At 42.1% G+C, this 26076-nt stretch overlaps 3 protein-coding genes across 13 annotated transcripts in view; 2 read left to right on the top strand and 1 right to left on the bottom strand.

The window, feature by feature from the left end:
- Nucleotides 1-128: 128 nt before the first annotated feature.
- LOC133483149 (protein downstream neighbor of son homolog) lies at nt 129-6100 on the top strand. Of its 3 annotated transcripts, none has more exons than XM_061784036.1 (12): nt 129-646; nt 1582-1656; nt 1894-2094; nt 2171-2349; nt 3627-3702; nt 3890-3992; nt 4057-4153; nt 4892-5035; nt 5108-5306; nt 5509-5578; nt 5662-5786; nt 5872-6100. In XM_061784036.1, the coding sequence occupies exons 1-12, from the start codon at nt 278-280 to the stop codon at nt 6010-6012; spliced, it is 1779 nt and encodes a 592-aa protein (XP_061640020.1). In that variant the 5' UTR covers nt 129-277; the 3' UTR covers nt 6013-6100. The 3 variants fall into 3 exon arrangements, with proteins under 3 accessions (XP_061640020.1, XP_061640120.1, XP_061639930.1); XM_061783946.1 differs by having other exon boundaries at nt 130-646; nt 4889-5035; XM_061784136.1 differs by lacking the exon at nt 1582-1656 and having other exon boundaries at nt 4889-5035.
- A 747-nt stretch (nt 6101-6847) lies between these two features.
- LOC133483257 (serine/threonine-protein kinase 24-like) lies at nt 6848-21238 on the bottom strand. Of its 4 annotated transcripts, XM_061784263.1 has the most exons (12): nt 21192-21238; nt 20574-20710; nt 18383-18613; nt 18233-18289; nt 18023-18131; nt 15719-15876; nt 13250-13435; nt 13023-13171; nt 11577-11712; nt 10512-10580; nt 10300-10436; nt 6848-10218 (listed from the first exon to the last, which is right to left on the bottom strand). In XM_061784263.1, exons 2-12 carry the CDS (start codon nt 20607-20609, stop codon nt 10185-10187), a joined length of 1302 nt encoding a protein of 433 aa, XP_061640247.1. In that variant the 5' UTR covers nt 20610-20710; nt 21192-21238; the 3' UTR covers nt 6848-10184. The 4 variants fall into 4 exon arrangements, with proteins under 4 accessions (XP_061640247.1, XP_061640514.1, XP_061640333.1 ...); XM_061784530.1 differs by having other exon boundaries at nt 13250-13333; nt 20574-21236; XM_061784349.1 differs by having other exon boundaries at nt 11589-11712; nt 20574-21236.
- Nucleotides 21239-22525: 1287 nt separating this feature from the next.
- The window catches only part of LOC133482805 (sodium-driven chloride bicarbonate exchanger-like), a 33153-nt gene continuing 29602 nt past the window's right edge, over nt 22526-26076 (top strand). Inside the window, exons 1-2 of one of the 6 annotated variants that reach the window (XM_061783807.1) lie at nt 22526-22814; nt 25004-25033. In XM_061783807.1, the coding sequence (XP_061639791.1) occupies nt 22767-22814; nt 25004-25033 (78 nt within the window). In that variant the 5' untranslated portion in view covers nt 22526-22766. Of the gene's footprint in view, nt 22815-25003; nt 25034-26076 lie in introns of those variants that run through there. The other 5 variants (XM_061783720.1, XM_061783397.1, XM_061783390.1 and 2 more) reach the window with 5 other exon arrangements.

The following is a 26076-nucleotide window of genomic DNA, read 5'->3' on the forward strand; positions in this document are numbered from 1 at the left end:
AAAAACATCAAGGCTTTTAATGATACAGATACATTGTTAAAAATGACTCCATTAGTTTAGGAAAACTGCACCTGCTACTCATCCCCACTCCAGCCCGGTGAGTGGCGCTAAAGCACCCGAACGCTGGTTGGTATCCGCCATTTTACTCAAAGAAGAAGAAAAAAGACGCCGAAGAAGACATTGCTACGTCACTCCGCGAGGCGCCAGATTTGGAAAGCTTCGCGTTGGCACCGGACAATATTTACACGACTTTACAGACAAACGAGTTGGAGCCACAATGTCCGATGAGTGCGGGTACTCTCCCGGCTTCAAACGACCATCGGAAATTATGCGAATGCGAAGGAAAAGAACCCGCAGCGAAGAGTTCTCGAAGCCGAGCGGGGACGCCGCGCAAAGCGCCTCGTCGTCGGCGTGTGTCCGGCCCTTCTCACCCGGGCCGCTTTTTTCCAACACCCGGAGCCGCTCCGGTGGGGTGAAACGCAGGAACCCGTTCGCCAGCATTGAGAACAGACACAGCCCGAGGAAGAAGCGCTTCGTTTATAACGACGACGAAGGAGCGGGCGGCCGAAAGCCAGAAATAAGAACGAGGGACGACTTGGCTTTCTCACAATTGATGGACAAAATAGAAAACCGGAACGACAATCAGGTTAGTTAACGGGAGCGTTGTTTTGTCCTACTGAAAGCCACCGAAAAGAAAAAGTAGCCGACAATACTAACATCATTTCGTCTCAGTCTACTCGCAAGTGTACAGTGGCAACTTGCCTTAGACCACGCACGTATTTCAAAAAGATATTCATTCATAAGAATGAATGGAAATCCCTTAAAACACCAAAAATACAACTGCAGCGTGAAAAATAGTTTTATAAAAACATACAGTAAAGAATTTGTTTGTGCAACACGATTTCATGCATGAATTGTGCCGCTCCTGTTCTTAGCCACCAGGTGGCAGTATAATACACGTATAAAAACGAAGACGGTAAGTAAAATTCGTCTTGTTGCAGAGGTTAAAAAAACGTCAGTATTGTTATAATAACAGTATACACGTTTCTATATTCATTGCACATCACATGGGACGTCAACACCAGTTTCATTAGCTCATCTATGGTGTTTCGCATTGTGAGTTGCCATTAAGCTCGCAGACTTCCATTAGAAAGTCATGTGCGGTTTTGTTGATCACACATGTATTCTCATTGTTTGTTTTTCCTCGAAACTACAACTGGGAGTGGCAAGTTTGCTTAAATGTGGCACTCTTAACGTTTTTGCCCGCAACTCAAGACAAAAAAAAAACCCCACTCGTATCTTGAAAAACTTGTTAGTCAGGTACCACTGTATACTGAAATAACGATCTCATCTCAATTTACTCACAAATTTACAGTACTTAGCTATAGGAACAAAGAGACACTATTTGTCGTCAATAAATATTAATTTTCACACCAATTTAGTGAAATGTGATTATATCTCGTGGCACACCTGACGATCTCTTCCGGCACACGAGGGACTCCGCTTAAAGAAGTACTGAACAACTTGGTTTATGTCATTGCACCTGCTGTACGTGTAAGGTCTTCTTATTTCCCATGTCAGAAGGGTTCGTCTCCCTCTGAAGATGACTCTCTCTTTGAGGAAAGCGAGGAAGATGTTAAAACACCACTGCAGAAGGTACTCGGGAAAAACAATGTCCTACCCTACCACTGTGTTTTATGCAGCGCTACATGGTAATCATCACATGGCATTTTCACAATGTTTCAGCCCTGCAGGTCATTTTTTTTCTTCTTCCCTCCAAAATTTTGGGGGAGTCAAATCTGTAATTGAGTCCTAAACACATTTCTGAAGGGACGTCAAAGAGTTTAGAGGTTCCAGTGTATTTACGTTACTTTCTCCTGTCTCTCCATCCAGAGCCCCCAGGGCATTTCTCCTCTCTCCATAGCGCCCCCCGTCTGCACAGAGTATCCGGCCGACTGGAGTTTGAAGACTCGTCTCCTTTTTACATCCTCGCTGTCGCTGTCTTGGTCTGAACAGCCCAAAGCTCAGGAGGAAGCCCTGGGGCTCAGCCAGCACTGCCGAGCGCAGTTTAATACATTGCCGCACAATCTACAGGTAGCGAGACCTTATCGCCGTGTCTTGGAAAAAATAAAAATAAATACTGCATTTAGTTCTGTTGTTCCTCCTGCAGGATCCGAAGTCATGCACAGCGCTTCGCTGTGCCTTCCAGCAGAGTCTGATCTATTGGCAGCATCCCAGCCTGTCTTGGGTGCCGCTGTTCCCCAGGATCAACGCAGAGCGAAGATTTGCTGGAAAGAACGCCCCCTGGGCACAAGACGCAGAACTGCGGCGGGGTCTAATGAGTGAATGGTAAGAATGCGAGCCCTCTAGGTCAGTGTTTCTCAAACTTGAGCCAAGGCACATTTTTTTACATTGGAACAATAACACAGTAAACCACACCCAAAAAAAAGTTCCAAAAGGTATAATGCAGTGGTACCTGGACCTATGAGTGCCCCCTATGTATGACTTTTTCAAGTTACAAGCTGTCGCTCGGTTGATTTTTATGCTTTGTGTTACATCAGAGTTATCAGCGAGCTTCATGTCGCTGATGCACTTTCCGCAGTTTATTGAAAGGGAGAAAAAGTCAAAACACACCAATACAAAAATGAAAAGGCTCACAAGGAGCAGGCCCTAAAACTGAACTGACAGGGTGGTAAACTGCCAACACAGTCGGTCTCAACATTGTCGGCATCATGGTGCTTGCCGTTGCTTCTCAGAATTCATTGCAGTGCTCTTTTTAACTACAAGTTGTAGGAAATCAAGCTAAATGTACCTCTTTACTTGCATTTGTTCCATATTGTTATGTGGGCATTAGCTATAGTTTATGTCAGGCTACGTTGGAATTTATGCGTTTGCTGAAACTCTCACTGTGGCTTGTGTGTTAAATAGTGGCGTTCTGGTCATGTACACTGCATTACGTAGCAACTTGGTGACTTACTAAATGTGAGAGTTGAAACTGGCAGTAAAGTTTATTTTTCTGCAAGGTAACAGAGCCTATTTGTCCTGATGTGTTATTGCTGCTAGAAATGCTAACTGAACCAAAGATGAGCTGGCGAGTAACTCCAGTACACTCATCAACAAAACAAAAAAATTGTGAATCCGCAACAAGTAAACTGCAATACAGCGAGGGATTACTGTACTGTAGTATTTGTGTGTCGGGTGTGTGCCTTTAAGGTGCGTGGCCTACTGAGCGACGTCAGGAGATTGAGTCATTTTGACCGTTTAGTCGGCGTGTGAGCATCTGGGTGCAAGTTGTGGCTGACAGCAGCACCTTGCAAGTGTTTTCATTTTGTATTTGTGTTTGGCTGTTGGTTCCATTCAGTAAATGGCTGAAAGTGTGTTGGCTCGCCTTGCCCACATATGAGGTTTTACAGTACCTTCAATGCATCAATCCGCCCCCCCCCCCTTCACTCGTGACGACATACATCTAAAACTTAAATTTTGGCTCGCAACACAAAGAGAAATAAAATGACCAAGCGACTGCTCATAACTTCAGAAATTTCTCAGTGGTTGAGAATCACTGGCTGCACTAGGTTGATGGACTCTTTAACAAATGTACATATCAAATAATTTGTATGTTTGTGCAGGTCAGCCAGTCTTTCGTCACTATACAGTCTACTAAAGGCCAGACTGTGTCCCTACTTCTACGTCTGCGCCTATCAGGTACAGCTGTCCTTCAGAGCTTTACCAAATATCAACTCAAATGCAGGAACTGTACAAGTGCTGAACGATTAATCAAATTCAAATCGACATTGCGATGTAGTAGAATGCAATTTTCAAATCGCAAAGGATCAGAAGAGAAAAAAAACGCTGATTTGAACGAGCTTCTCGTCACCATCTCCCATTGCAGTTCACAGTGTTGTTCCGGGCGGTTGGTCTCGGAGGCTCAAGCAGCATTAATGCGCTGGTTTCTCCCACCACCAGAGGCCTCCGGGAGGCCATGAAGACAGAAGGTGAGTTGTTGCCGAAGCCACTGGCGTGTTTGTGTGATTCATTGCTGTCATTATTGATGGTCAGGTATCGAGTTTAGTCTGCCTCTGGTGGAGCAGGAAAGGACGGCGAGCAAGAGCAGAGAGCAACAAATTCTTTGTGGCGAGGAGCGGCAGCAGAAAGAGTGAGCAATTTGATACACGACCTCCAGTTGATTTTCTAGGAAAATGATATTCATTGCTGCCATCCTAAATTCACTTTGTCTTTTAATTAAATAAATAAATGGCTTATTTAAAAAAAAAAAAAAAAACCTGAAGTATGCATGTAACAAGTCAACTCCTCTCGGACATGCAAAGATTAGACAGACACCAGAGATATGTCACGTCAGCATACTTTCTTGATACCAAAAACTATACTTTTAGCCAGGGCTCTTCTGCTGCTATCTTAGGGGCCTATAGAAAGAGCACCAAAGTGCCCCCACCCCTCCAAAGAAATAGCTCAGGCAAGTTGTACATGGGGAAAAATATAGTCACAGATGGGTGAGTTGTGAAGCGCAAATAGGTGGGGCTTCACTGTATTGATAAAGTACTTTTGATCATCGCCTTGGGGTAACTGAGATTGAACAGGGTTGAAGTAAAGAGCTCAAGACAATTGAGTTTTAAGATTTTCACTGTTGCCATTACATTTCCATTATCTAATTTCTTGGTTGAAAAAATGACTTACACATACTCTAATATTTTACATTATTTGGCATGCCTGTTTTGTCGTTTTCATTTTGGAGACTGCTAGCACAATGAATCATTCTCGTGGTCGTATCTGCCCGATCTATCTAGCTATTTAGCTACCAACCTACCCATCCATTTCTCTACAGTATATCCATGTATCCATAAATTCAATCTAATTATTCTTTCTATCACAGTAGCTCAGAGCACAAAGAGGACGGGTGCTGCTCGGATGACCCCGACGGTGATGACAACGATGAGGACAGAGGCAGCAGTCTCTCATGGTTGGAGGAGATAGGAGTCCAGGACAAGATCAAGAAGCCAGACAGTATCAGCATCCAACTGTATCCTCCAGCCTGTAGCCATGGCACCCCCGTTTCCTTATCACCGTGTTCTCCTTAACCGTTCTCGTCCAGTCATGAGGAGGGCCGAGCGGTGAGCGTGGACCACAAGCCGGAGTCTGTGGTGTGTGTGGAGGGGCCGCACACGTTCACGCTCGTTAACTTCCTGATCAACTGTAAGAGTGTGGTGGCGGTGGCCGGTTCTCAGACGGGGCTACCCCCGACATTACTGGCCCCCGTTGCTTTTAGAGGCGCTGCAATGCATTCGCTAAAGGTACACACTGGTGGCCAAAGTACTCTCAGTAGAAGTACAGATACTTGTGTGAAAGTAGGTTTACTGATTCAACTCATGTACTTGGGGGAAAAGTCTACTTAAACACAGTAACAAAGTACTCCCACCGCTGAACATAAAAGACCTCAAATGAAACTGACTTGCAAGTGCGGCTGATGACCTGTGTGTGTTTTGATCTCTTCAGGCCCGCTGTGTGAATGTGAAGAGCCAAGTTGGTTCAACCTACCAGAACATCAGCAGTCTGGAGATAACAGGTGCGCAGCTGACAGATCCATCCAATCCAGGATGGCAACAAAGGCACAGGGAAAGATGAATTGCTTTTTCTTTTGTCCTCCAGGACCTGTACTGCCATCCTCGCTACACGCCATAACAACTCTGCTCCGGCTTGCACAGAAAGGAAACTTCTCGGCTGTTCTTTACACGCATGCGCCCACGGCCATTCTGAACACTCATGGAACCACGGTAATGTGGCCGTAAAAATAAAAAAAAATAAAAAACATAAAATGAGCATTTTTCTAATATTTTTGCATTTTTTTGTTTGGAATAGTGTGCGAGTGGGTCAGCGGACCTGTCTGCATTTGGCCTTCATCCGGCCTCCATCCAGCAGCTGCAGCAACCGTCCGGCCTCGGAAAGACGGCACTCACACAGATCACTATGAACAATTACAGTTACACCTGGAAGAAGTGATTCAGTTCAGTGTCGTGTTGTTTGGGCCATGGCGGTACGCGGTATCGTCTTCTGGTTTTGTTGCTCAAATGAAAGTGCATTGACATAATACTCTCCATACTCAAAATATTGACTTAATTGCTTGAACTGCTTAACATTTTTTCATTTTTTTCTTGAATTTTGTCAAGACTAGTTTGTGTATAGGCAGCACACTGGATGAACGGTGAGCATATTAAGTGCCTCACAGTTCTGAGGTTCCAACCTCGGCTGCAGCCTTCCTGTGTGGAATTTGCATGGTCTCCCTGGTGCTTGTGTGGGTTTTTCTGTGGGTACTCTGGCATCCTCCCATACTCCAAAAACATGCATGTTAGGTTCACTGAAGACGCTAAACTATCTCTCGACTTTTTACACCAAGTACAGCAAACAAAACACAATAGCGTGCTAAGCCTTAGTGTTCATCAAAAATGACAGCAAAGTTTCTCCTAAAAGTATATTTAAGCTACTATTACATTATGGGAAGTGCGGGACGACTTAAGTGCAAATGTATTATTGAATGCATGTACAGTTCAGTTATACAGTACTTAAACAGTTAAGGCAGTGATTATTTTGTGTGCCACTCGTAACTGCTCTAAATTTTCCATTGGGCTGAATGCGAGCGCGAATGCTTGTCTGTATGTGCCTTGCAATTGATGGGCGACCAGTCCAGGGTGTATTTCATCTCTTGCCCAAAGTGAGCTGGGATAGGCTCCACCTCACCTGCGGCCCTAATGAGAACAAGCAGATTGTATGTGTACTATATACATTTATATACAAATAAATGTTGCACTGTTTTCTATTCAAATTATAAGGGTAGCTATAAAATCTGCAGTAGCTTCTTTATTTCTTATGCCACTTTAAAAGCTTACATTTAACTTCTCAAATGACAAGCAAATATTATATACAGTACTATAAACTGCCAGCTATGATAAACAAATGTACAGATTTTTTTTGCGTGTAGCTTTTATATATATATATATATATATATATAACTTTAAGCATTCCATAATTCCATAACTGCAATTATAAAAATACCATATATTTCTTAATTTGCTTTTTATCTGTGCTGACAAGTGATACAACTTTTCAACATTATTGCTGCATTAGCGCAGTAGATTCTGGAGCTCTTAAGTAAACATAGCAACACATGGCTATGAGCAATTATAAAAATGTTTGCTCTCTGTTCTCTTTCAGTAAGTGCCACACTTTCATGGAGTAAAAAAAAGAAATGGAAACAGTCATTTAAAAAAAAAAAAAAAAAAGTCCAACCATGGCACTTCTCGTGTGAGGAGGGTTTGATGAGTGGCATTGTTTGGCTGTGTTGTCCCAGAATCCCCTCCATCCTTCAAACACAGTTGCTCTTTGCGGGCCACTGAAATGGAAGGATTGGAACTTGGGATGTCGACTGAGAAAACACTAATGAGATTTACTCACTACAGAGCATGGGAGGGAGGAAATTGTGGCCACAGTACAGAAATTCTGTGTGCACAAAATGCTAATTTGTGACCACGAAATGGTAATTTGTGGCCACAAGTAGCTGTTGGTCCGTATTGGCCAACTGGGTAAGCATATAGAGTGCACATTCCCTAGAAACGGGCCCCGTCTGAAGCTGCACAATGGTCAGTGATATGAGGATGATTGAATTTCATTTAGGCTGGGGATCAACTACAAAGACATTCTGAAAAGCCTGGCATTGCAAAGTATTACAGAGAGGCATTTAAATAGAGAAAGACATTAACAGGGTGTTTTTCTCTAGTGTGTTTTTATCCTCACACTAGAGAAAAATGTAGTCCCCTACAAAAGTATTGAAACGGCAAGGTCAATTACTTTATTTTTGTTGTATACCGAAGACATGGGTTTCAGATCAAAAGAGGAATATGAGACAACATTTCAGAATTCCGGCTTTTATTTCATGGTATTTACATCGTGTTAAACAACCCAGGACAGAGCACCTTTTGTTTGAACCCACCTACTTTTTAAGTGAGCAAAAGTATTCGAACATGTGACTGATGGGTGTTTAGAGTTGCGCAGGTGTTGCCTTTTAGATTGACTGAAGAAAGAAAAACTACTGGTGTACTGAGCAACACATCGAACAGGTCGGCCACAGAAACATTTTGAGATTCGTGAAGAAACAGGCAAAGGCAACAGTCAGTGACTTCACTGCCAACCTCCACTGGGCAGGGGTGAAGGTATCAAGCTACTGTTCGAAGAAGACGTCGAGAAAAGAAATATATAGGCCATACCACAAGATGCAAACCACTCATCACCTAAAAGAATCGAAAGGCCAGATTGGATTTTGCAAAGAAGTACAGAGATGAGCCCCAAAAGTTTTCTGGACTGATGAGACCAAGTTTAACCTCTACAAAAGTGATGGAAAGGCCAAAGTATGGAGAAAGAAAGGATCTGCTTATGATCCAAAACACAAGCTCATCTGTCTTTGTCTCATATTCATCTTTTGATCTGAAACCCAAATGTATTCAGTATACAACAAAAACAAAGGAATTGACCTATTTTCCAATACTTTTGGAGGGGACTGTATATTAAAATTAATAATAGCGTAAATAAATTTTATAAGTGCTAAGGAAACATTTTCTAACAAACCTTAAGGACATGTATTGCAGTTTTTGCTCCATTTGCTTACCATGTTGTTCATGGGAATGATATTAAACCCGCAATTTAGTATTTCATAACATTGTAACCATTTTCTTTGCCGCAATTTTTTTTTCTCGGTCAGAAATTAGCATTTAGGGGTCTAATCTCCCATGTGCTTAGTCAGAAAAGGCACGCAGCTCTGCAGTTTTCTGCCCGCGCCCGTTCTGACGACCAGTTAATTCTATCATTTGCACACTTTCTTGCTATTTACACACTCTGGGCGGAGTAACACTGAAAGGTGGGCGTTCCCTGTCAAATCTGGCCGAGCACAAATTCTCCCAAAGACTTAAGCGTGTTTCCTCTTCCGCACTCCAGATGCTGTTGAAAGGCTAGCGCCCCGGGAAGGTGAAACATCATAATGCATGTTTTGATTTAGTTAACCGCTCCGACGTAGCCGGTCACCGCAATACTGTGCTTATGACTGAATAAATCGGTGCCTTACAAAATGCATCGGGAAAATGTCGCACTTCATATGTATGCATTGCAGATGACGTGCCCACTGCCCCATTCATAAGCAATACTGTGTTGTGACTGAACACTACTTGCTTATGAATGGGGCGGTGGGCATGTCATCAGCAATTCAGTGATTAACTTGTGTAGCCGCTATGGAAGTTAATTTCACATTCAATGTGTGACATGTTTTCCACGTGGATTTCAATGGCATTCATGTCTCAAGAAAGCTCCAGTTTTAGAGAATTACAGCCTCCCTCAGACTTCAATGAGTCACTAGTGTGGCAGAAGTTAGCGCGGGAGAATCGACACACTTTGAAAGTGCGTGAATCAGGCGCAAAGAAAAAAGACTTCGAGCCAACGGGAGAATATGGCCCCAATTTATACCTATTTGATGGCACAGATTAATATTTCGAGGCCAGAGCATTTTGTGTGGACATTATACCCATTACATGGCCTCAAATTTGTTTTCAAGCTCAGAATTTAGCAATTTGTGCATACGTTACATCTATATTGTGCCACAAATATGTTTGGGGCTCCGTAACTCACAGACTGGTGAAACAAACAAAAAAAATCTCATGATGAAGTGCCACTCATCAAAAAAAATGCTCATTATGTTCCTTTTCAGTAGAAGCATCTACAAAATGTGTGGGGCCATTTTGTACACAGTGAATCATCTCCTGCAAATTGACAACCCTGCCCACTTGACAGTCAACTTAAAGCACTTTACCTGAGGTTTTCCATGAAGAACGCTGCTGTTTACCTTTAGGCATGTTGGCGTAAAGAGGATGTTCACACCGAGCATGCTTTGTCAAAAAGGTTCTGGTGGTATATGACGCTTGCTTCGGTTAAAAGGGAACGGTGGACTGAAGTCTTGCGTCGGAGGCTTTGAGAGCTTCCGTTCTTCGTCGGGCAAAATGCCACGTAGCGACAACGCCAGCAGTCCCCGCAGAATAGATGTTGATCAAGATCAGCTGCTACTGAGTGAACAGGTCAATGGCAGAGGTGGGAGGGGAGCGAGATGGTTCCGTGGGTGAGTAGCAGAGATCCACTCACTATGGCAAAGAAGACGCTCTGCTTGTGGAGAAACTGCAAAAAAAAAAAAAAAAAAAAAAAAAATTAAATCAGGTCAATCACATCAAGACAACAGCAGATGGTGGCAGGTGCTACCTCTGAAGCCTGTGGATCATGTGAGCCACCAGGGAATCCGAAATGCCGGGGTAAGCCTCCTCAGTCCGCAAGATGGCCTCCTTCAAGTCGTCCAGGGCGACAGGGTTCCGGTTCATTTGCTCCTGCCTGGCCTTTAGCTGCCAATGTTAACAATTTTTGAGTATCGACCCAAGGGATTCTTGATATTTTTGTTGTGGATTCTGAATTGTTACCTCGGCTAATGTAGGAGAGATGACTGTAGACAGGCTCTGTGAATAAGGCCTCTTTGGAATATCTTTAGTCTGCACAGAATTATCAAAGGTGAGAGGGGAATATAGCACCACACCACTAAAAGTAGGCAAATCAAAACATCAATGCTATTCTCTGCTTTTACAAGGTCGGTAAATGTTCAAATACTTGCATCAACTGTTCAGGGCAACGAGGAGTATTAAGGAGAGTCCTGTGAACCCCCATAACTATATCACAGATTTCTGAGCGATCCTTTTTAATGGCTTTTCCCCTTATACTGGCAAGTCCAAATTTGGACTTTAATGCCACGTTGTACCGCAAAATGTCGGGCAGCACAGACATCTACTGAAGTAGAGGTGTCACAATAAGTCAATTAATTGACAACTATTTTGAAAATCAATCACCCCTTTAGAGGCATTCACTTAAAATTGTCCAAATCCTCAGAATTTCAACCTCTCAACAGTAAATATTCTCAGATTTGATTAGTTGATTCATAAAAGCTAAGAAACAACGACGGTCTCATTATTGCTTGACAATTGCCATTTTCACTTGTTCCGGAGAGAGACACAGTTACTTTTTCCCCAAAATCAAATCATCTGTAAGTCATTTATTTTTCAAGGTAATGCTGTAAGAGGAGTTCGAAATTATAATAAAGCATTTTGGGATCATAGTTTGTGGTATATTTATGGTTTAAACTATTAATATAGGTAATTCTGAAGATTTTTTTATGGGGAGTCATGGTACAGGTATGACGGAGCGGGTGGAGGTAAGTGTCAGGAGTGATCTGTGACAGAAGAGCACCAGCTAAATTGAATGGAAATGTTTATAGGATGGAAGTGAGACCAGCCGTGTTGTATAGCTTGGAGATGGTAGCAACGACCAAAAGACCGTACACGGAGCTAGATGTTGAAGATGCTGAGGACAGGGAGAGATGAAAGAAGGATGACTGTGGTAACCCCTGAATAAGACGAAAGGCCAAAGGGAAAGAAGACGATCCTCCGCATTAACAAACAAGTGTTGTGTGCAATTGATTTGGGAGGTGTGACTACTTCGCATGGCACCTGCTCCGTTTCATCTGACTGCCCCTCGCCGTTCTGCAGCTTCTTTGGGTCCTTCTCCCGGATGGTAAAGATCCAGTTGTCACTGCCAAAGTCATTTCCGCCCGACGCCTGCCCATCCTGCTCCCTAACATACATTGCAAACAACTCCTCAGCTTCATGCCACACAACACTGCACATTCATAGCCTCGTGCAAAAATGCACAGTCAGCTAAGGTACACACACACTGTACTTGAGTAGAAGATAACTGTGTAAGACTTTGGTAAAAAGTAGAAGTGCTGATTCAACTTGTACTTAAAAGAAAAAAAATTTGACTGAGATGTACCCAAGTACAATAATAAAACGTAAAAACATTTTTACTGTGAATTATATACAATATCCATTTGGATAACATGGTGCAATGGAAGAAAAACAGTTCATAGTCACGCTAAAGCAAAATAAAACAGCCGTTTTTTTCAACTAAGAGCTAGCCAGCGTTGGCTCAAGCTTTTATGTTAACAATCATGTTCCCATAACTTTGTTAATGTTGTGAACTGACTAACAAAAAAAAAAGGCAAAATTAGTTAATGATAACTGAAAAATAGACCTTACTGGTGTGTTTACAGATTAGGTAGAACTTTTTTGAACTCCAGAAAGTGGTGTTTTTGAGGATGCCACAACTACGCATTTGCCACAAATCATTCTTCGAGTTGACAACATCAAACACTTTATTCTTACACGCACTACTTCTATGTTCAGTCTACGGCGGCATCTGAACTTGCAGTCGCCATGAAAACACATAGTGACAACATGGGTAACGTGTTAAAACGTGAAACCGAATAGATGAACATAGCGGCACATGGCAGTGTTGGCTGGAGAAGCTATCTCTTCGTCTTTGAAAACTAAAAACTTTTGATGCCATTTCAACCTTGAAATGTCCATCCATCCATTTTCTGAGCCTCTTATCCTCACAAGGGTCACGGGAGTGCTGGAGCCTATCCCAGCTATCATCGGGCAGGAGGCGGGGTACACCCTGAACTGGTTGCCAGCCAATCGCAGGGCACATACAAACAAACAATCATTCGCACTCACATTCACACCTACGGATAATTTAGAGTCCAATCAACCTAACCACGCATGTTTTTGGGACGTGGGAGGAAACCGGAGCGCCCGGATTAAACCCATGTAGGCACGGGGAGAACATGCAAACTCCACACTTTCTATTTACATCTTTGTCATCATCATCCGCGGAGGTTAAAAAACAGTAACAAGCCTATTTGGAAAAAGTAAGGAGCAGAATGAACATACAGATATCTCCCTTTACTCCCTTCAAATGTAGGGTGTAAAAAAAAGTCATCAGAATAACAAATAATTAAAAAAAAGATGCCTGAAAAATCGACAACTAAGTATTTGTTACTTCCCACCACTGCAAATATGAATATATCAGTTAACACTTACGTGTCTGACTCATCAGAACTGGACTCTGTGGTTCTCGACTGCTCTGCCTTCCACCGTTTGTACTTGTCCACCAGCTCTGTCAAGTACGATGTCTTTTTAGCATGGCGTACAATCAGTTTATGCTTCAGCAGCTCCTTGGCAGTCGGCCTCTGCAGAAATGAAGCAGGCAAAAGCCATTTCAAATGAAAGGCTCAAGGTAAACATAATTGCCGGAGGGAAATACCTACAAAACTGGGCTCCTTGTTGAGGCATGCCTCAACAAACTCCTTGAGCGGCTTGCTGTAGTTTCCCTCCAGAGTCGGAGGGTTGTTCTTTGGGATTAGAAATAAAACTTTCATGGGATGGAGCTCGGAGTGCGGTGGTTCACCTTTCGTCAGCTCAATGGCTGTGATTCCCAGAGACCAGATATCAGCCTGAAAAGCAAACAGAGCTGTTGCTACACTTTCTTTTTGAACGGTCACAAATGTGGAATCTCAATGTTAGAACATTCCAAAAGACAAATAGGCTTCCAAAGTTGTGTAAAAACTTGGAGGGAGATGGTGAAGTTCAGCTAGTATAAGTCAGAGGTTCCCAAATTGGGTGCCTGGACCCCCCAGGAACTGTCAGCTAACTTGGTGAGCCACTAAAAACAAAAAATTAAATTAAATTAAAAAACTGCAATTAAATATGTTGTATAATTTAAAAAGTGTAAGTGGGCCAACATATGGGGACCGGAGCTTCAATTAAAAAATAATAACACAATGTAACAATTGTTGTCCTTGGGCATCAACTTTTGCTTATGTCTAGAAAACATGATGCTTATATTCATTTCTAACTTTGATTTTCTGTCCAGGATCATAGTTATGAAATTTACCTATTCTCATTGGGACAAAGTGGCAAATTTGTACTCTGATTTGCACAAAGTAGATGCAAAACAACATATGATGCAATAGTAGCATTTATTTATTCTGGGATTACACAAGTGAGACAATAGAAACATTAGAAATGAGAAGTTTTCTGCGATTTATGCTTATTACTTTCAAGAATCAGCATCCCAACTATATTGCTGCTCTTTCTTTGGAGCAGTGGCCATGGGAAGCTCAGAGCAGTGTGGCACTGGCGCAATGGATGACACAAGGTCTGGATATATGATAGCAGGCATATGCATTGTAGGCCTCAGGCATTTTCGGAGATCTTTCTAGAGAGTACTTTTTAGCTCTAGTCTTGACAAATTTGCCACAGACGTAGCAAAATGCATCTGCCGGATGCTTACGACCTCTTGATGACATGCGTGACGAATGCAGATAGTAATGACGGGTGACGATCGAGTTCTCTGCATTGTGATGGCTGGAAGTAAACTGATCTGTTGAGTGGACGTTCCCTGCATTTATGCTGCCATCTATGTTGGCAGAATGTTCTAGAAGTTCGTGGAACGTTTTGAAGGTTATTGAAACTTCTAGAAAGCTCTTTAAATTTTTCCTTTACCAAATTAGTGCGGAATCTGTCTGGAATGCAAGGGAAAGTGGGTTAGTTTCAAAACATTACTTCCCCGGTACAATTACTCCTCCCTTCCTTAGCTTTGGGACTGTTAAATTATTGTGACAGCATAAATCTGATGTCCCTGCATTAAGTTTTCGCTCTTTTTTTTTTAAGAGCAAAAGTAAGAGTTAAAGAACAGATACCTTCCTATGACATTTAGTGGTACAGATTAGTTATGTTTAATTGACATTAGGATTGTGAGGGAAATGTCTACCCTGAAAGGGGTCCCTGAAACCAAAAACATTGACGACCACAGGCACTAGCTGCTAGTTTGCAACACATAAACTGGCTAGCAGCTGTATGTGTCACTATTTTATAAAAGGTTGATTATTTTACTGATCTACTTTTTAGCATCAATATAAACCATTTGTGACAGTTATCAAATGCAAAAATGGACCCCCCTCACCTCCCAAAAAGTTTTATAAGTCCCTATAGTAATAGTTTTAACCCTAACCCTCTACTTCTGTCTCAAAGTATTTGTATAATTATTATCCATCCATCCATTTTCTGAGCCGCTTCTCCTCACTAGGGTCGCGGGCGTGCTGGAGCCTATCCCAGCTGTCATCGGGCAGGAGGCGGGGTACACCCTGAACTGGTTGCCAGCCAATCGCAGGGCACATAGGAACAAACAACCATTCGCACTCACAGTCATGCCTACGGCCAATTTAGAGTCTACAATTCATGCATGTTTTTGGGATGTGGGAGGAAACCGGAGTACCCGGAGAAAACCCACGCAGGCACAGGGAGAACATGCAAACTCCACACAGGCGGGGCCGGGGATTGAACCCGGGTCCTCAAAACTGTGAGGCTGACGCTCTAACCAGTCGTCCACCGTGCCGCCGTATAATTATTAATAATTACTCATTTTAAACTAATCTTGCAACATAACCCTTAAAAATAAATGGCTTACAGATGAGTTCTTTTTTTTTTATTCATTACAAGTGTGAGGATCCTGCCGTATGTTGTGGCTTCACGAAACGAGTAAAAATATCAATTACAAAACAAGTAAAAATACCAATTACTACTTTCCTATTAGCCATTAAGTTTTTGACTCAGTGATCAGCTGGGATTCACTCAATTTCCGATGGACAAAATGGTTTTAAAATGGGTTGACCATGGTGCTGGAGAAGATTGCGTTCGACCTTTAAGGTTCAACTGTGATGGTGGACCAGCCTAACCTTAGAGTCGTATGCAGACTGTTTTATGACCTCAGGTGCCATCCAGAAAGGCGTGCCCACAAAGGTGTTGCGCTTGATCTGGGTGTCGGTGAGCTGGCCGGCCACACCAAAATCGGCCAGCTTCACCTCGCCTTGTTCAGAAAGCAGCACGTTGGCGGCTGGGTAGAGAAGAGTTGAAACAGCATGACCATTTTACAACCCCAATTCCAATGAAGTTGGGACATTGTGCTAAACAAATAAAAACAGAATACAATTATTTGCAAATCATTTTCAACCTATATTTAATTGAATACACTACAAAGACAAGATATTTAATGTTCAAACTGATTAACTTTATTGTTTTTAGCAAATAATCATTAACTTAGAATTTTATGGCTGCAACTTGTTCCAAAAAAGCTGGGACAGGGTCATGTTTACCACTGTGTTACATCACCTTTTCTTTTAACAACATTCAATAAACGTTTGGGAACTGAGGACACTAATTGTTGAATCTTTGTATGTGGAATACTTTCCCATTCTTGCTTGATGTACAGCTTCAGCCGTTCAACAGTCCGGGGTCACCGTTGTTGTATTTTACGCTTCATAATGTGCCACACATTTTCAATGGGAGACAGGTCTGGACTGCAGGCAGGCCAGTCTAGTACCCGCACTCTTTTACTATGAAGCCACGCTGTTGTAACACGTGCAGAATGTGGTTTGGCAATGTCTTGCTGAAATAACCAGGGGCGTCCATGGAAAAAGACGTTGCTTGGATGGCAGCACGTTTCTCCAAAACCTGTATGTACCTTTCAGCATTAACGGTGTCTTCACAGATGTGTAAGTTACCCATGCCATTGGCACCAACACAGCCCCATACCATTACAGATGCTGGCTTTTGAACTTTGCGTCCATAACAGTCTGGATGGTTCTATTCCTCTTTAGCCTGGAGGACACGATGTCCACAATTTCCAAAAACAATGTGAAATGTGGACTCGTCGGACCACAGAACACTTTTCCACTTTGCATCGGTCCATCTTAGATGAGCTCGGGCCCAGAGAAGCCGGCGGCGTTTCTGGGTGTTGTTGATAAATGGCTTTTGCTTTGCATAGTAGAGTTTCAAGTTGCACTTACGGATGTAGCGCCGAACTGTATCTACTGACATTGGTTTTCTGAAGTGTTCCTGAGCCAATGATATCCTTTACACAGTCTTTTTTGCCACCTGTCCCAGCTTTTTTGGAGTGTGTTACAGCCATAAAATTCTAAGTTAATGATTATTTGCTAAAAACAATAAAGTTTATCAGTTTGAACATTAAATGAAAATCTTGAAAATCTTGTCTTTGTAGTGTATTCAATTAAATATTGGTTGAACAGGATTTGCAAATCATTGTATTGTTTTTATTTATGTTTAATACTACGTCCCAACTTCATTGGAATTGGGGTTGTACATCACAATTATAGTGACAACAATTAGCACTGTTTAGAATTAAGAAATTTGAACAAACAAAAAAGTATTGCAACATATTTTGATTCTATAATAAAAAAAAATATTTTTTATTTATTTATTTATTTTTTTTTAATTGCACTTTTGGATATTAGAAATTATAAACAGAAACAACCAAAGTACATTTTAAGACATGCAAGACCCCAATGAAATTTACATAACTAAAATGACTAAGATGAGTGTATTATTTTCATCCAGCCATCCATTTTCCATACCGCTTACCCTCACCAGGGTCGTGGGCGAGCTAGAGCCTATCCCAGCTGACTCTGGGAGAAAGGCGGAGTACACCCTGAACTGCTCGCCAGCCAGCTTTATCTAATTTAGTTTGTGCAACTGGAGACCGTGGGGGAAGAGTTGCTACTCAAAGCAAATATTTTCCCAAAATTGTGGATACCAATGGTTATAGTTCATCATCAGCATTCCTTAAGGTGTTTTACGATCCTTGTTGTTGTCATCGTCATGGTAACTGTTGAAGCAGAACGTCGCCAATCTTTCGTTGAATGAGCTGCTCTGTTTTGTTAGTGAGACTGCCTGTCTTATATTAACTGGAGTCATCTTTGATTCAGAAGTAGACTATCACTACCAAACATTTTCACATACTTAAAACTGAAAACTAAATATGTACATCTAATTTCAAACAGAAGCATACAGCACAGATGAAATGTAGAGACAACAGAGTTGTCCAAAGTCATTGTTTGCAACAATAGCAGTTTCACACCAGCTGTTTTATTTAGGATCTCCTTCTGCCACTAACTTGAGGCTCTTCCAGTGAATGTATAAAAGGCACACTGTAAATAGCTTAAGACAACTGCATGAAAACATACCTTTGATATCCCGGTGGATCTTCTTCTCAGAGTGCAGGTACTCTAGTCCCTTGAGGATCTCTCTCAGAATGGTGGCAATTTGGGTCTCATCCAGAGCACCTGGCTCCATCTTATGAAGACAAAACAACAAATGTATTGCTTTGAGTAGTTTTCACGTACCTTACTCACGACCAAAAGAATAAAATACAAAGATCAGCAGGTCTTGCTCACCAAATCTAAAGCAGAGCCTCCTCCTAAATATTCCATGATGATCCATAACTTGGCGTCCTACACAGGAATCACAAATCAGAGAAACACGGGTGATGAAGATGTTCCGTCACTGCCCAAAAACTGGAAACTAAATGGCTGTCGAGGCATCACCTTCAGGTAGGAGCCATAGTATTTGGTGACAAAGGGGCTGTCGCATTGGCTCAGCACGGTGATCTCCTGCTGAATGTCTTCGATCTCGTCCTCGGCTTCCTCCAAGTCAATGATCTTGATGGCCACCACTTTCTGAGTCCGATTGTCGATGCCTTTGAAGACCTCGCCAAACGAACCCTTGCCGATGCGCTCCAGCTTTGTGAAGAGCTCCTCTGGGTCCACTCGTATGTTCTGAGCGGGATGGATGTTCGGATGTAGAGGCATATGTGCACAATGAGGGCGAGGAACACAAAAGTAGAATCAAGAAAAAAAGAAAAGGGAATGTTTAAAAAAAAAAAAAAAAAAGCAGTGGTGGGGAGTAAAGAAACATCAGCAAGCTGACATATTTCATTAATCATTCACCTTGGATTTAAGAGATTTTAAAACAAATAAACAAATCAATACTTTTTGGTACTACACATAACTAGGGATGGGATGGATGAGAATTTAGCGATTCCGATCCCATTATCGAAACTGCTCATCCATCTGATTACTGGTACTTATGTGGAAAAATTAAATAATACAAATGGTATTGGATATCATCATCACCATTAGATATCATTTTATCTGATCATACAAAAGATGCTTCCGTATAGTGCTGTGGATATGGACAAAATTTGTATCAGGATATAGGTAAATTTTCTATCCCAATATCACGATATACATTCAGATATAGTATTTTGCTTACAATTACCCGGTACTTGAAAGGAATGGCTCTTTTGCTCATTCGCTCCATTTATTTATAAACACCCTTTATATAGAAAAACAAATGAATCATAGACAAAATAAAAATACAATAAAAAAAGTATCCAGTGGAAAAAGTAAATTCAAAACATCAGGTTGCACAACCAGTTTTCAAGGATTGTACACCGTTGTCGTGTCCCTTGTGATGTAGTGTAATGTGTAGCGGCGTAACAATTAACAACTAATCGATTATCAAATTATTCGATTATCAAAAATTATTATTTTGATAATCGGTTAATGATTGTGAGACTTAAAATAGTCCAAATTCTCAGACTCTCCGCAGCAAATGTCAGATTTCTGCAGACCTCTATGAAAGCAGACTGATTAGACGAGCCTTGATTCTTCAGTTACTTATTTTCTTTAATGCCCTGGTACAACGAAAGGTACATTTATTTGGACAAATATGATGCCAACAAAAATAGCTCACAAGAATTTCATTTTAGAGCTACTATCTAGCCATTTTCCATGATTTTCTTGGTAATAACCAAAATCACTAGAATAAAATTAAGATTAACCAAGTCAAATAGGACAAAATATTACAGAATAAGATGCCTTTTTGTCATAATTATTGTATTATTCAGGTTAATATACCTTTAGTGGTACCAGGCATTAAAATGAACAAGAAAATAGAAGAAAAGGTGTAATATTTTTTTGCATGCCTGTAAGTGTATAGTGACAGACATAATGAAATGCCCTTTCTAATAGATGGGAGAAGGTACAATGAACCTGAGTATCCATCTGTTGCCATTCATGAGGTGTCTCTGAAAGGTTTCAAGACTGGGGTCACAACAACTCAAAGTTTTCCCCTTCAAAGTAATCCCCCTGGAGTCCAAGCCACTTTCCCAGCCTCAGCGGTGCCACGCCTTCGCACACCTCTGGAAGGATTCTTTCAAGATCCTCTGCAGCTCAGTCGTCACGGGCCATCTCGATGTCATCCACGTCTTCCTTAAGCTTGAGAAAGAGTGGACAAAAGTCACTGAGAGCCAGGTCAGGCGAGTAGGGAGGCTGCTCCAGCACGGCAATGTTCCTCTCAGCCAAGAACTGTCGGATGCTCAGGTCAAGGTCAGCTGCCACATCTCTCGTCTCTTCTCGCACACTGAATGAAGCGAACGTCGCAAGGTGTGCTGGCTGATCGTCTGGTCCGCATTGTATAGGAAAACCCGTAGTCGCTAGTCTGGGTCGAAAATATTTCTTTTGTGACACCGGTCCTGAAACTTGTGACACACCCCATCACGACAAAATAATTGCTTTGTGTTGAACCAAACAGCCTCAGATTGCATACAGAGTTGTGTGTGAATTGACACGAGATCGTGATTATTTCAGCCTTGAGATTTTTTTTTTTTTACATTGTAACATATGTGCCCTTGGCGCAATAAAGTTTGGTCAACACCGCACGGGTTCGCCTTACCTGCATCCCGGGCAGGTTCCCAGGGGGGTGGGCCATGGTGGGACTGGCTGACAGCTCCTCGGCTAAACTCACGTCCGGCACTTGTTAGGTGACGTAATTGTGGGCGGCTGGGCCCACGGGACTACAAGGTCCGGGTACTGTTGAGCAGTTATTGTAGAGTTGAAAATGTGCCTGAACTTCCCCGAATAAAATAAATTACATCATAAAAGGGTGAACAAGCTAACAGGCGTTTGCTAAGTTCCTAGTTGGGGTCGAGTCATTTAACTTCTCCCTTTCATTCGACGCACGCAAGATGTTACGAGATGGCCGCAATTGACATGTTGTTCGGGAACAAAATGAAACTTTTCACACAAGGCTAAGGCCGCTGTCACTTTGTAAGAGTGAAGTCCCTCGGTAACAGTTTTGCCAGCTCGCAGGCAGATAGCATTGTTAGCTCTCTACCTAGCTAGCCAAACATAGCAGACAACCGAACGTTGTCTGCTGGTCGCGGCCACAAACAACACCGACCCCGGCATGTCGCACACGGAACTCCAAAGAACCGAGTCAGAAAGCGATTCTACTCGCAATAACTGGTCGTCATGAGCTCGAAGCAGCCCGTGTTTTGGTTTCCTTCCTCACTTTAGCCCCCGACTCCCGGCCATCTTGTCGGAGTTATGACGTGTGACGGGGCGGTTCTGATCCGGACAACATCCGAATCCAAATAGTAAGTGAACTCTCACAGAAGTTGATTCCTTAAAATGTCTACTCTTATTTGCATTTATACCATGCTATTGTAGTTCAAACATACTGCCTTGTGTAAAAAAAACAAAAAAAAAAAAAAAACCATATATATTCAAGTGTGAATACTGTGACTAATTCAGTTTATACAAGTTGGTATAAAACCCATCCATCCGTCCGTCCATCCATTCGCAGTTGAGCACAGATTCTAATTTACAATGCCGACCACGCTGCAGACAGCAAAGTAAAACAAAGCAAAATTAAAGTAAATACAACAAACTGTACAATGTGATAAAGTTACACAATTACATGACATTTTGGTGAATCAAAGGTTCATAACAGGCTAAAAACAGGTGCAGTGATCATGTACAGTATCCCTCACTAACCTTTTTCAACGATGATATTGTTACATTTGATTTTTTTGTTTTAGAGTGTTGCAGGCAATAGGGATAGAAAAATTTAAAATGAGGTCAAAATATTGTAAAATGGCAGGGGGTACTCGTAGCCACTGGTGGGCTGCAGGCTCTCTCTAGTGGTAAGCGAAAGAATGACTGAATTTAATGTTCACACTGGGCATGGTACAGTGGCTTAGATTTATTATCTTTAAAAAAGAAAAAATAAAGAAATCCAGTGCAGTAGCCTACATTTGTTATGTACTGTCCAGTTGCGTCTAACTTTCAAGCACAATATATTTGCAATTAATCTTTAAGAAATGTTCGTTTGTTTTAATCAACTTTTATGTGCAATATGTTTTAATCATGTTTTTTTTTATGGTGGTACTTGGGTAGATTTTTGTGTGTGTGTGTGTGAAGTGGTACTGGTAATGGATGGATGGATTCACGGGAATTCTAGCAGCAACCTATAGGGGGCGTATTTGCATAGTAGGCAATCTGTACAGTACTGCACTTTAATATGGTTCTTGGCAGCACCAAGAAACTTCCCAGTTTTGACCAGAGGGCGGCGCCAGACTGCCAGCGTGCTGTCGCAACATCCTTCGTCACGATGCTTCGATGGCGGCACTTGATCGCGTGCCGCATAAACTGAAATGTGGACTTGCACCACCACGTTATGTTGTGACATTATTTTTTCACGTGCATTTCTAAGTGTATTTTATGCCGCTGCTGTAGGAAACTTTAATGTGTCCCCCCCCCCCCCCCCCCAGCAGTATTTGTGACATATTGTAGCAATACGCGTATATCGGTGTTACAATGATTTCATACGGAGGCTGTCTCGCACGATTCCCCTTCCCCACGTTAGTGTGGGCAGGCGCAACCTCCCTCCTCCATGCGTAAAATATGTAGGGCACGCTTTGCCAGCTCCATTTGAGAAAAGCCAAACCGGTAAATATACTGTACTGGGGAGGGGTGGGGGGCGGAGGGAGCGTGCCATATTAGCCAGGCTCCTCATCGTCAACCTTAATCAGCGTCTCAACTGAAGAAGAGAAAGCACATTTGGAAGGAGAAGGAGGAGGAAAAGATGGACATTACCGACCAGGGTGCTCAGATGGAGCCTCTGTTGCCAGCGGTAAGTCAGAGTTATGACTTCATTGGTGTGTGAAATGTCCACCTTATTTGTCTTTAGAATAAAGCACACGACGGTCGACCTGATTTGCTTTGGTCTTGGACACATTTGAAGCTGCCTTTACTGTTTTCACAATCAGCGTGCGTATCTTAAATGAGCATTTTAAATCTTTCAGTGATGCACTGCACTGGGCATAATTGGAATTTACACTCACAGGCCAATTCATTAGTCACACATGCGAAATTGCACGTCATTTCATGCAAAAAACTGCTCTGTTTTGAGTGGCACTCACAGTGGTACAGTATCAATTTAACAATATTGGAATTGTGGTTGAAGAACTGTACTGTGTCCTGCATCATGTAACTACGGGAGACGAAATATTAGACACAGCTCATGATGCAGTGCAGTTCTACAAATAAGAAATGCACAGTCTTGTTGAAGTTCTAAAATGCTGTTGGCGTCAGTGAAAGCGCAGCACTTTGTAGAACTACAAATAGCTTTGTTGATTTGGACCCAAATCCTCTTATGCAAGCCGCCAGCCCGCGTGGAGCATCTTCGACTCGGTTTGCCCGTTCACGCCTTCAACTCGCGAGAAGGCCCGTGCTCAATTCCCTCCGATCGATTCCTATTCTTTCGGTGATGCGGTCAGATTGAGCACCTGCCCGCAAAGGTCAGCGGCCCACTCCATTGGGCTCACCAACAAATTCAAACAACAATGTCTGAATTCACTGTAAACGGCAGCGCCACCTCATCAGTATTCAGATGCTCGGAAGGAAAGAGGGAAAATCCATTCCGCCTGAGCGAGAGATGGGAGATGTTGACTCCATTTTTTTGTTTTTTTTTTGTTTTGGGGTGACACATGGCGCGCCTGCTCTCCCTCAGCTTCCGAGTGTGTTCATAGCTTCAGCAGGATGTCATGTCCCGATGTGGAGCCGCAGGTGAGCCGTAATCCCCGGGAAGCGAGCGCTGATGCAATGCGATGTGCTCGAAAGCAGCGTTTCCTAACCTTTATTCAGCCAAGGCAGGTTAATTGTGCACCTTCAGCCGTGTAGTGGGAGAGCATGTCATTGTTGTGCCTGCTACTCTATGTGGCTGTCATAGATAAGATGACCAAAGATACATTATGTATCGTAAATAAATCGTTTTCGTGCCATTAAAGGGAAATTGTGGATGATGGCTGTTTTAAAGGTTTACACAATCGGTGGTGGAGAGTGAATGTTTACATTTACAGAGGTAAGGAAAATATCTGATGGCATCAATGGCGACGATACTCGGTGCTGAACAGATTTAGGAGACCACCACCCGATTTGGGGTTTCTGCCACAACCAGTTACCAAAATAATTGTTGATTTTTCAATACAGTGAACTCTGCAAAGATGATTGTTGCCGGACTGGTCCTGGTGGTTACTGCTAAACTCGACTTGATATTTCCCATAAGAGGGCTCATCCTCGTGATGGACTTCATTTGTTATTATCCTAGAAAATCGGAAACATGAAAATGAGTTTTGGAAGTCGCCGCTTTGGTCTGATGCAAGAAAGTTGGGAAGTTGTTTGGAGAAGGACCTGTGAGGCTTTCAACCTTTTCAAATACTGTTCCCGCAGTCAAGCGCAATGGCGGGAGCATCATGCCGTGCGGCTGTTTTGCTGCTTCAGGCTCAGGAACTTTGTTCAGGTGCACAGAACCCCGGAAATGATGATTACGTTGATATTTTCAGAATAACATGAAGTCATCGGCTATCAGTCTGTCGGTGTGATGACTCGAAGCCTCAAACTTTTTGAACACCAAAATCAGGGTTGTGATGTCAAAGTCAGTAATAATAGTCCCTGCACGTGTCAGGGTGTAAAAGACATTAGCACTTTCTCAACTCCGGTCGCTATTTTGCTATATCTTAGCATACCAACTGTTAGCATGTTACAATCTGAATAGATGCCATTACATCAGTGCTATCTTTCAGCTGTGTTTTTCCCTTTCTTTTCTTTTTTCTCGAAACTCATGAATCCATTTTTTCCGAGTCCCACATGTCCTACAGTTTAATTAATTCTACAGCATGTCGTTTGCTAATACTGTTCATTTAGGCCAGCTGCGGCACAAACCTTTGATTGGGTGCTTGTCGAATACATTTGTTAAGGACTGTGTATGTATGAAGCATGGGTTTTCTTTTCGTCCTGTTGACTGATGTCCTTTAATTGCAGGAACAATGCCCTCAAGAAAATAAAAATGTGGTAAGTGCAATCATTTTATTCTCTCACTTAATTTGCACACTCTGGCTCGGCTTCCTCCGCAAGTTTCATGACTTAGTTTCCAGGACCAAAAAAGAAAATGCAGTTTTGTGATGATGATGATCAGTAAGCACATTTTGGTCTGTAGCACTTCTCACAGGAAGGATCTACAAAATGTTTTAACATGGCTACAATACAGAATCCCAAACATTATCCCGTGAATACAAGAAAGAGCAAATCAAAACAATCAGGTCTTACTGGAACAGTCTCTTAGCTCAAACGGAAGTGCATTCCACAATTTGGGGGCAACGGACTGCAAGGCTCTTTGACCTTTAGTTTTCAATCTTGAGTGAGGGACAGTAAGTAAAAGACGGCCAGCAGACCTTAACAGGTCAATGACAGGAGCCTGACCTTCGAGGGCTCACTAATTGACCGTTGAAATGTTCGACTGAATCCGAAATTCCGATTCAAACTCAGAAAATGCACAAAAGTGAAACAGTTGAAAAATATCTTTTTGTTTGCTTGTGTTTTTGTTGTTGTTTTCTGTAAAAAAATATATTTGAAGAATAAAATTGAATTGAAAAATAAGATTTTGTTTCGATATGCAATGTTAGTAGAACAGCAATGTTTGAACTTCTGCCAAGCATGAATGTGGGAAAAAGTATTGTTTTCACTCATTGGTCGGTTAGTATTATGGGTTAGAGGTCATAGTGCACGCGGGCAGTTGAAATGTATGAAAGAAAACGAATCTCAGCAGAACCGTCATTATCAGTATTGTTATCTATAGTTATGTGCTCTTTATGTACAAGTGCTTTTCTATTGTGTCCACATTGCCCATTTATGATTATTATTATTTATGTCATTATTGTGTCATTATTGTACATATTTGTTGTCTCTGTAGGAGGTTACTGCAGGATTCACCAAATCAAACACATTTTTAAATTTAAAGATCCCATGCCATCATTTTTTTTTCGGGTTCGCAAAATAATTTGGGTTGAAAATACCCAGGATGCCCCTTTTCAAGCTGCTCTAGTTGGTCATACAGT

Source organism: Phyllopteryx taeniolatus, chromosome 1 (assembly GCF_024500385.1).
Source record: "Phyllopteryx taeniolatus isolate TA_2022b chromosome 1, UOR_Ptae_1.2, whole genome shotgun sequence".
Lineage (NCBI taxonomy): Eukaryota > Metazoa > Chordata > Actinopteri > Syngnathiformes > Syngnathidae > Phyllopteryx > Phyllopteryx taeniolatus.